This window comes from Olea europaea, unplaced genomic scaffold (assembly GCF_002742605.1).
Source record: "Olea europaea var. sylvestris unplaced genomic scaffold, O_europaea_v1 scaffold2928, whole genome shotgun sequence".
Lineage (NCBI taxonomy): Eukaryota > Viridiplantae > Streptophyta > Magnoliopsida > Lamiales > Oleaceae > Olea > Olea europaea.
Window position 1 is genome coordinate 8,813 of NW_019247868.1, and position 11,826 is coordinate 20,638.

At 32.7% G+C, this 11,826-nt stretch overlaps 2 protein-coding genes across 2 annotated transcripts; both read right to left on the reverse strand.

Annotated features, from left to right (window-relative positions):
* Positions 1-2,173, reverse strand: LOC111384486 (probable methyltransferase PMT6). The gene is made up of 3 exons (XM_023008761.1): positions 1,766-2,173; positions 475-889; positions 1-295 (listed from the first exon to the last, which is right to left on the reverse strand). Exons 1-3 carry the CDS (start codon positions 1,935-1,937, stop codon positions 1-3), a joined length of 882 nt encoding a protein of 293 aa, XP_022864529.1. The 5' UTR covers positions 1,938-2,173.
* Positions 2,174-5,697: 3,524 nt separating this feature from the next.
* Positions 5,698-6,772, reverse strand: LOC111384484 (probable calcium-binding protein CML36). Its single transcript, XM_023008760.1, has 2 exons — positions 6,390-6,772; positions 5,698-6,272 (listed from the first exon to the last, which is right to left on the reverse strand). The coding sequence occupies exons 1-2, from the start codon at positions 6,611-6,613 to the stop codon at positions 5,882-5,884; spliced, it is 615 nt and encodes a 204-aa protein (XP_022864528.1). The 5' UTR covers positions 6,614-6,772; the 3' UTR covers positions 5,698-5,881.
* Positions 6,773-11,826: the final 5,054 nt, after the last annotated feature.

Sequence of the window (11,826 nt, forward strand, 5' to 3'; positions counted from 1 at the left end):
CTAACCATTTTCATGCCAATCAACACGACATCTAGAACAATGGACCATTTCAAAGGAGCTACTGGGATACGGTAGCTGTTTTGTGGCTAAAGCAGTAATCATTGCGCCAATCCCTCGTTCTAAAGCAAACTGAATTTGATTTTCATGGCCATCTTTGGGAGCAAAAGACATAGTTTGAATATTCAAAGGAAGAAGATATGCTGAGAAACTAGCTACCCCGCAACCAACATCTAATACTTGATATACCCCTTCAGAATGGAGGTCACCCTTCTTATTAGTCATCATATTTCCTAACCTGCAGCAACAGAAAAGGCAACGTTGATTAGAGACATTACCTAGACATAACCAGACAAATAGCATTCACACTGTTCAAGGTGTTGCAAAGACTTGTCAAAGGAAGCTTTACAGATATCTCATATACTTCAACATAACACCATTTTCAATGATATCAAAACAAGTATAACCTAAATATACCTCTCTATGTACTCAGTAGCTCCATGCTTGAAATGAGTACCGCCACCGGGAAACCACCAAAGTTGATCTTTTTCGTGCACCCAATTTTGCCCTCCTTTTACCTCAGCAAGGTGCATATGATTCACATTGCTTCGCCAGACGTAGTCCCTACTAGTTGGCCACCTTATTGGCAACTTATAATCAGCTGGTGGTGGCACCAAACAAAACAAGCGCCTACCTAGTGGAGGACAATGCCTCTCTAGCTCTTCTTTTCTAGAAAGATCCAATTTTGGTAGCAATTCCTTGTTGTAAGAAATATTATGACATGGAATGTATTCATTATACGATAAAGGGCATATATTCATCCCGGTTTTCTGGATTGTAAGTGGCACTGTCCGATAAGTGAGAGCTACTTTATTTGTAAATTTGGAAGTACCTGCAAGCATAAAGATAATGACATAAAAAGAAATATAAAAAAGGCATTTCAATGAACATCCACACAACAATAACCAAGAGATGTTACGATCACAGCCCACTGAGGCTGACACTTTCCAACTACCAACCTCTGCTAACAAAAATTAAGCAGCTTGGTGCTGGAAAATGTGAAGTGCTGAACCTCAACTTGGCTGGATGTATGAGCTTACAAAGTCCAAATTATCATACATATGATACTACTACTATTCTTCATCTTTGTATAACTATTCATTCATAAACTAAACAATGAGATAAAATATTTAAGTTTTTCAAAACCAAATAACTAAATAAGTTTCTATTTTCTTATTATAACAAATTCATTTATTAAGCCTGCACATTTCTGAGAATTCTGCATTCCACATAACTGAGCACGAACTATCGCTACATGCAATGAATTTATTAATCCCCAACCTGATCGCATACACACCAAAAAAAAAAAAAACAAAATTAATGAGATTTATTACTAAACATTCAAAGTTGCAAAATGAGTTTTTCTTAAATAATAGACCCAAAACGAATGCTAATAGAACAGATATTATGCAATTTTTTTACTGCACTAATTGTAGACCAGCATTATCGTAATACAATTATTTAATGAAAAAAATGCACTTTACTGAGCTCGAATTATCATTCTAATCAATGGTGCTAAATATTTAGTAATCCTCAATCTATCATAAACGAGAAACCTGTTGGTAATTAAACATTCAAAGTTTTAAACATCAATCCGCAGAAATTAATCAATTTTCTTAGCTACAATAGTTAAAATGCAAACTTATTACTTTGGTAGTTAAATACCCGTAATACAGTAATAAATTATTTTAATTGAAGAATTTCTAACCGGCAGCTGATAAATTATTGACATCTTGATCTTGTACGTCCGGCTGTTGTTGGAGTGGTACGTAAGAAGATTTGTTGCCAAAAAAAGTGCCAGTGTAAAAGGATGCTATCATTACTAAAAGGACCAACATTATAGTCTGACCCATTTTCCAATCAAACGCTCTCATGTTCATAGATCCCGCAACTTCTATGCCTTTTGTGGAATAATTATCTGTGTGTTCTTGTTTGGGATTTGATTAATCGGTGACAAGAAGTTGAATTGTGAAGGACATTGCTGTCCGGGGTCGGATCGAGAGATCTCACGCTCAGCGAGTGTATATGTGTGAGAGGGAGAATTTGTAGCAGAGAGCGAGTAGTGAGGCGTTGATTTTCATGTCGGTCAGACGGCGGAGGATCACAACCCGGAAGCACGATCCGTTTATTCGCAAGAAAATTGCATCTGAAGTCTCCAAGCTATACTTATTGTAGCACCTGAGTCCCCGTTCAAGTTTTTGTTATTTTTAGATGTCTAAGTTTGGTTTTTGGTGCATGTTGGTCCTTCTGGATGGAAATATATATATATATATTTTTTTCTTTATACTTTTCTTAATATTTTTTAAAGAAACAGAGGTGGTCAGATGAAATAGTATTAAAAAGAACGTGAGATAAATGGTGTTTAGTGGGGATTAAAATTAGATTTTTAGTAGATTTTGATAGAAATTTTTAAAATGTGTGGTTGAAAAGTTGTGGGACAATTAAAAATATGGTTAATATTAATTGTTTCACTTTGATTTAAATTAAAATCTGATTTTAATCCGGACCAAATAGCGGCATAATGCTTTAACATATTTGTTTGGCAATTTTCCTTAAGAAGAGTCTACTTGCAGCAAAATTGAAGTCTGGTGATTTGAAAATCACAAAAATTTAATTCAATACTTGGGCGTTTTCAGGGGTATAATATGGAGAAAGTCAGGGGGCAGATCCAGCCCAGTCCCCCAAGCCCATTTTAATTTTTCAAAGGTCAAAAAAGTTATATAACTTTTTTATATGTAAATTTTTTATTTTGTTACATATTAGTCCAGTTTAAAAATTTTCTTAGTCCGATTCTGAATTTGCCCCTGGATAAATACGTGTTCCCATTTCCCCCTCTTTACTCTTTAGAGTTCGAAACCCATGTGTTTGGTTCACTTTCCATGAGTGGAAATTGAAGGGGAAAAGGAACAAGAGAAGAAATTAAGTTGACTTTATTTTTCAATTGAACACAAAAGATGTTGCTTTTAAAGTAGTATCACATCGTATTTTTCATAACTCGAACCAAATATTAGATGGGTCTGAATCGAACATAGGGTCTATTCGATTGCAAGAATAGAATTTGAGTAAAAAGAAAACGAATTTCAGGGAATTGAATTACCTAGAACTTATTTTAATTAAAACTATCAATTAAATGTATTTGATTGGTATAAACTTCTACCTGAAAAATGTCGAAATTTAGGATCTTTTGGTATTAGTTTGACTTTGTTTTTCATGAAAATTGTCAATTGAATGGATATAATTTTTTACAATTGTTAATAGAATTTGTTCTTTATCGTTGAAATTTTTTTAAAAAAAAAAAGGGCTGGAAAACCATTTTCCCACCAAAACCCAAAGAAAACCAATTCCTTAAAACCGTGGAAAATCCGTCACGTGAGGGGATTGGAGGAAAACAAATTCCATGGAAAAGATTGCTATCAAACATGTCATTTTGGTTGTTCTATGGAAAACTCAACCTATCAAACAGGCCCTTAGAGGTCACTAGTTAGTTGATTTGGCTTGAATTGATTCATCTATTTTGACACTGTTCCTCATTTCAAGAAAGAAAAGATAAAAAAAAAAACACTAAGGAAAATTTTAGTACAATTGATTTTAAATTTAAATTCGAGACAAATAAACTTTGTAATAGCGAGAAAGTAGTATTTTTGGCGATGAGTCTAGCAAATAAAAATTGAGAAATTCCTCCCATGGTGCTATCTAGTTGGCAATTTGAATTTTCCATCCATTTTGTTGTTAAAGAAATAAAAAAAATTAAAAAAAAAAAAAAACTAACATTGTGTATCACCATTTTTATTTTTTATTTTTTTATTTGACACTCGTCTTGCATGACAAAATCGCAACTAGGATTTCTCCATCTTGTGTTCACCAAATAATTATTTGAATCAATAAATTGTCGAAATATTATTAAAGAATCGATGACCTAAATAATAGTTCGGTGTTAATTTAATAGAAGTGTTTAAACTATATTTTTAAATTTATATTAATATTAAAGGAGTCACAAGACTGAAGAAAACTCGTAAGACAGTTAACACTGTAATTTAAACTCGATTCAAATTATAAATATATGAAAAAGTGGATATAGTAAAGTGGGTATTACTTGTGCGTACTGGATACTTGTGACTAAAAAATAACTTGAATATGTAAAAAAATTCATAAACATGTCTCAGACAAGTTAACAGTGGCATGACTGCTGGAAAAAGATGTTGATAGCAATTTCACATTAAAAACTTTTATTAAAGTAAAAAACACAAATCAAATATAACCCTATGGATAAAAATCAAATTTTTAATAAATTTCAATAAAAATTGATGAAACATGTGGTTAAAAAGTTTTGGATTCTATGAAATATATAATTAAAATTAATTATTGACTTTAACTTAAATTTTTACCAAACAGGGGGCATAATAATGATTAAGTCCCCATTTGAGCCGTATTGTTGGGCCAAAATACATTTGGAATAGTGTTTTGTTAGAGAATATACAGTTAAAAAAATAACGAAAAAAATTGAATTTACGTGTAAAATAATTTTATGATAAAATATATAATTGAAAATGAGTTTTAAAAAAAGTAATAAGTTTTTTAAAAACTGGGCCAAATGCTAAAGTTTCTATCCATTTGCATTATAAATAATAAATTCCTTAAAAGTCCATAAAACACGCTCCCTTGTCAAGTTACATAGTCAAGTCGAAAACGTGAGTTCAACGGGTAAGAAATTTTACGGCAAGTGCCTCCAAGATACGGCGCCTTTTCTAGAAAACGAAGAATTATCTTTTTGCAATTTCCGGTTTCTTTAACCCTTTTTAATGCAATTTCTTTGAAAAATGCAGGATATGTTGCATAATTTACAAAACCTTTTAATATAAAAATATTTGCGTGTGAGAGCCGTCGTCTAGTAAGACTTTTTAAAATTTCCAAGCGAACCAAACGGGCTTTATTTTATTAGGGGGTGAGGAATATTGTTATTACCGCGCGATCCATTGCGTGAAGAGTGCATGACTCGCGAAAGAATAATTCTACTTATCTCTATCGTCGAGGACGATCATCAATTTGTGTGACGGGTGATTTGTCATGAACATATAGATATGAAATTCGCTATATTAATGTATTAGTCCTTACGTAATGAAATATTTGTACAGGCAAATGTGCACAAAGTTTAGGCATTCAATAAACACCATTGCTTTAGTTGGCTGACGGTAGGTATGGTTGGGGGCAATGACTAACGATGTGGAGAAGGTAAAATAGGTTAGGTGGAAAGTATGTTATGTGTTAACAATGTTATATTGGATTGAATTGATTGGTATAACTCAAAAGTGAGTCGAAAATAAGTTTTGCGAACTCGACATTATAAATGCTCGTTGAAAACTCAAATACTCGTCTACTTGATGAGGATTTGAAAAGCTATTTCCAATATAGGAATTAGGTTAGGCCGTTAGGATTTAATTGGTACCCATGTCGTATTCTTGTCGAAAAGAAATCCTTATGGCAAAAAGATTTGGCTTCATTCTGATCGATGAATTGTAAAGTTTACGTGCCAAGTTGACAAAATTCATAGGCCTTGAAATTTTATAGATTAGTAATTTCGTAATCAATTTTCTAATAAATTTATATTTAATTAGTATTAGATAGAAATAGAATTAGACCAAATTATGGATAAAGTTTACACAAATAATATCTTTTCAGTATATTACACTTCAAACAAAGTAGGATTAATATTTCCGCATACTGAAACTCCAATTTTACCCCCACAGCCTTCCATAAAAGAAAAACAAAACCCGGACCGGCAAATGATAATTTAATTTTCTTTTTTAGACAAGAAATATTGAAAATATCATCCTTGCTGCTCCATCATACGACTGAAGTCCTCGAGGCAGACGAACCCATCTCCATTCACGTCCACCCCTCTTATCATGCGCCGGCAGTCCTCTAACGTGCATCGTGCGTCTCCTATCGTTCTGAAAACGTTGAAAAGTTCCTCCGCAGTTATTTTTCCGTCACCGTTAGAGTCAAAGAAATCAAACGTGACTCGGAGCTCCGTATCGCAAGCCGGTGGCCCAAAAGCCGATTCGATCGCATGAAACTCCTCCAAGCTTATACACCCATCCCCGTCCGTATCCACATCGCTCAGAATCGTCTTCAGGTCCTCCTGACTCGGCGGCTCGGGACCCACTCGACTGAGCAGCGCCTCCAATTCCTCCTTCCTTATCTTCCCGTTGCCATCTCTGTTAAACCAAGTTGATTAAATATTGAAAAAAAAAATCACGAAAAAGTTGGAGTATCGGACTATTTAAACACCAGTAATCAATAATGACTTTATAAGTTATAAGGTGTTTAATTACCTGTCCATCATTTGGAACGCTTGTTTAAGTTCAAAGTTCACATCGGGCAGTACGCTAGTCGGCGTGGCTGAGCCGTTGGGCTTCTTGAAGCCGGCTTGAGAATCCTCCTCCTCCGACGGGGTTTGGGAGCTGAAGGATGAAGATGGATCGGTTTCGGATCTAGCAATGGAGCGTGATTTCTTGGACTTGAAGAGGCTTCTGGGGATAATTTTATCAAGTCTCATGATGGGAAGGAAAAAGCCGACAAAGGAGAAGAGAGATAGAAATGGGGTTGGAGTGGAAAGCAAGAGGAAGGAGGGAGGGAGTTAAATGGATGAAGAGGCCATTGCAAGCTTCCAGGAAGTTTCCTTCCAAATAGAGAGAGGAATCTGGTTTGGATTAAATGCATGGAAATATGGTGTTTTCCACACTAATATTATTAATTAAGCTGTCATGGTAGAGCATGTTTTGAGGAAAAAGATGGAGAACACGCCCCGGATAGGCGCGTGGTAAAAAAAATTTAAGGGTAGTTGGCATAAAAACAAAACGTCTCTATTTTTTATTTTTTGACATTTTTATCCTTATTTTAATGTTTGGTTGCTCAAAATATCATTTTCCCTATTTTGAACTTAAAATGATCATTATATCCTCTTATTTAAAACAAAAAATCAAAAAAGAAAAAAATAATAATAAAGCACAAATTGCAATCATACTCCCAAACGTTTTGAAAAAATATAAATTAGTCCAATAAATTATAAAAATTAAAAAAATCATATATTTCTTCTCTCCTCTCCCTCTTCCTCCCCTCCTCCTCCACCAACAAATTTGATCAAAATTTTGAACCAAAACCAGATGAACATGCACCAAAATCTGGTCAAAAAATTAGTTTTCGATGACACCAATGTCATATCCACTCCACAAATCGATCAATCACATTACTACACCTACCGATGCCCTCATAAAATCAAACAAATCAGAAAATCTAAAGATGCAGAATTTTTCCTCCACAGCACAGTCGACCCCCTCCACCACAAATTCCAGGGTCGACAATGTAACTCCCAATCACGAACCACAACCACTAGCATTGCCCTACCATGGCGCATCCACTGAACATATGGGTCTTGGCCAATTTCGAACGTACACAGACAAATCACGATCATGCTATTTCCAACGATCCTTTTTCAATTAGAGGCTCCACTATGCTTCAATCCATCAATTATAAATAAACATGTTTTCTGTAAAGAGTGATAAAGAATTATTGAATTTATTGTTTAAATATGTTTTGGGCAGCTTATTTTGGCTTCAATTTTCTGCCAAATCAATTATAGTTATGATTGGAGTTTGGGTGGATTTCGAAGAGGGAAGTGAGGGCTTCAAGGTGATGTGTTGGTCCGGCGCCCAAGGTGGCCAGAGGGTGGAGTTTTGGTGATGGAGGAGGAGGGGAGGAAGAGAGAGAAGAGAGAAAAAAGAGATGATTTTTTTTAAATTTTTATAATTTATTGGACTAATTTATATTTTTTTCAAAATATTTGTGATTATGGTTGCAATTTGTGCTTTATTTTTATTTTCTTTTTTGGTTTTTTTTGGTTTTAAATAAGAGGGTTTTTTTTGTTTTAAATAAGAGGGTAAAATGGTCATTTTGCGTTCAAAAATAGGGAAAATAATGTTTTGCGCAACCAAACGTTGAAATAAGGACAAAAAGTCAAAAAAATGAAAAGTATAAATATTTCCACAATCAACATGAAAGGTAGGGACATTTTGTACTAATTACTCAAAAATTAATAAAATTTCAAGTTAAAGTATAAAATCAATTATAATCATATACTCTATAAGATCCACTACTTTAATAACATTTTAATCATATATTTTATCAAATTTAATTTAAATTTACTAAAAATTTGATTTTTAATTATACCAAACAGGAGCTCTTAAAAATCGAGTTATTAAGGGCTTATTCGATAGTGATTTTGAGAATTGAATTTTTGATCGTTAGAGAGAAAAATAAGTTTTATCTGTGAGAGAAGAAGTAAAAAATGACGGTTTAAACAGTGAAATAATAATCAAAAACTTGATTTCTGGAAATAAAAAATCTATACCAAAAACATGCACTAAATCAAATGTTATGCCTCTCCACTAAGGCTCAAGATGAAGCTTAAAGTAAGCCACAACCACAATCACAACATAATTTCTAAAGTCCAAAGATTATATAAATAATCATACATGGATTTAGGGGATCATTGTTATTCCTTGTCATGGAGACTCACGAAGAAGCTCACGTGGCAATTTCACCGAAACTCGAAAAGAGGCCTATGAGGCAGTCACATGGCAACTACCCAAGTGCCTCATCAAGGCTCACACTCCAAGTCTCCAATGGGGGCGAAACAAGCACCTCAACCAAAGTCCACTAACATCTAGAAGTGAAGTTGTCGAAGCAAGGAGCCTCCTTCTACATTCAGATCATGCTACATTCAAATCATAAAGAAACTATCAACACATATTGCAACTGAAGCTCCAAATGATGCCGAAGCTCACATAAGCGAGGTGGAAACCTCATGTTCTAAAGAGCATCTTTTATCACTTCTCCCAAATAATATAACTTCTCCTAATAGATCTCTTACGTACAAGATCACATAAAAGTGATTGATGTGACCTCCTTCAACAACATAATGTCAAGTCACGTTAGCATACTATATATGTACATTGATCTAGACCATAGAGTGGTCATCTTTCAGACAACATTAAGCTTATATTTTGCCTCCATTTTTTCAAAAACTCGTTTTTCAGAATTCACTCCCAACCACACATTTTACCATAAAATTATTTTACACATAAATTGAAAATCATTCTTTATTTTTAACTGTGCATTCTCCAAATTATCACTATTCAATAGCACATTTTTCTTACAATAATAGGGCTCGAACAAGGGCTAAATGTTGCAGGGCTTAGGATGTTTGATGTGATCACCTAGGATGGGACGCTTTGATCATTAAGATGAAGTCACGTGCTTCTTCATCCAACGACTACCACTTCATCCACACTATTATATAAACACATGACCAGCTCAAGGAAAAGGCAATGCAATTTTCACTCCCAAGCGTCGTAAGATTGCCCTCCCCCCTCTCCTCGCTCGCAACATTCATATATACTCTTTTCTGATTACCTTTACACTTTTGTGGCTTGCATTTTAAACTTGTCCCAACTCATATATATTTCTTTCGAAGTACTTGCGGCTACCTTCCCTGCCACCAGATAATGCCACGGGTGACTGTCCATTTGTCCAAGTGCGTATGAAAGGAGCTTACGTGTGTGCAAGTCGGCTCAAATCTATTGGCCACATGAATGTACATTTTTCGAGTTCAACTCAAATATTTAAGAAATTTTTAAAAATTTTGAAATGTTCAAAATGAAAACATTTATTATTATTATTTTTTTTATCCATTTTGAAAAAAATCTTTAGATTCTTAACTATTAAGTGGTACAAATAAAAATTTCACAATCTCTATCATTTCACCCACAGAGTTTGAGAGGCTTTCAAAGAATAATAAAAAATCCTTCAGTCTATATTTCCCTACTATATAAAAAGGGGAATGTGAAGGCACTATAGAAGTCAACAGTGTCTTGATCTATCTTTACTATAGCATTTTTGTGTTGTTTTTTTTTTTTCAATTGGGGGCAAAAAGACACCTTTTGCTTGATATATATTTTATTTTATTGTACGCTAACTCCAAATTTACTGCAACACAAAATTTTCATTCCTCCCCCACTCCGATATAGATATATATAGTATGGATATAAGAAAAATATCACTTTGATATATATATAAAAAAAAAGATAGAGATAATATGCGACAAAATTTTTTTTACAACATATTATTTGTAAGTAAAAAATTTGAAGAGAAAAGAATTAAAGAGAATTTTAAATTGAAGAAAACAATTATAACCTAAAACTACACAGCATAAAAAAAAAAGAAGTAATCTTTCCATGCACGGAGGGAAAAAGAAAAAAAAAAGAAATTTTAGCTGAAGCCTCCGTGCATGGAGACAAAGTTTATAATTTTTATTTTTTTTATAAGTAATTGTTCTTTTTATCAATTTATTTAAATTTCTTTTTTATTCTTTTCTCTTTTAAATAAAATTTAATTTTTTAATTTTAACAGAATAATATTTATATATATTTTTTTAAATTTTTGTAATTTTTTTATTTGGTATTTTTTAAAATTTTTTTAAATTTTTTTTTCCAAGTGGGGAGAAAAAACTAGAGTGCATCGATTTTTTTTTTTGGGCCTCCGTGCATGGACTCTTCATTTTTTTTTAATATATATATATATATATATAACTTCTTATAAAAAGGGAAATGATGGTATGCAATAGAAATTAATCTAATTTTACTATGCATGATGTCATTTTTTATTTTCCATTTTGTTGATGTGAAACAAATGTTCTTCCACACATCATGTCACTAGCATTTAAAAAATAATAATAATTTTAGTAAATATCAACTCCGATAAGCCAAAAAAAAAAAAAACTTCTCTTCGCACAATGTGGAGAGATGGCAAACTATGTGCGCGGAGTTGGTAAACTCTCTGTATAATGAGAAATAAAAAATAAATAAATAAATATTTACAATTTTTTTTTACAAATAACATAAAAAAATTATTTTTATCTTCAACAAAAAAAACACATTTAAAAATTAACAATTTCATAATCACATTTTTTTTAATTCCTGAAAATACAATTATAAAAAAGAAAATAATATTGAATTACAAAAACCAATATCTGCCAAATACGGTGTCTAAAGACAATATGTACAAATACGGTATGCTGTAAATACGGTATAATGCAAATATGGTATGATACAAATATATGCTATAAATTCGGTATGATGCAAATACGGTATACTGTAAATACAGTGTGTTACATATACTGTATAATGCAAATATAATATGCTGTAAATACGGTATGATGTAAATACGGTATGTTGTAAATACAGTGTGATGCATATACGGTATGATGCAAATACAGTATGTTGCATACATGGTGAGCTGTAAATACGGTATGTGCAGCTTACCGTATATAGCGATTTTTGCACTTACAAATACCGAGAGTGCAACACCATACATTCGCTTATCAAACCGAATGTCTGAAAAAAATTTCAGATATAAAATAAATATTAAAATATATGAAGGACAAAATATAAAACGCATATGAATATGTAAATCGATTTATAATTATGCAGTGGCACATATTATACATTTGAAATTTCTTATATCAGTGCAAAATAACTTTGAAGTCATTATAAAACAAATTAAACCTAAGCAATGTCTATACTAGAAATACAATTGTGCAAATGAATATGAATTAAATTTACTTTAAAAAAAAAAATTTAGTTCGTGTACGGAGCACGGAGGCAAATGTCTCCATGCACGGAGACAAAGTTTATATATATATATATATATATA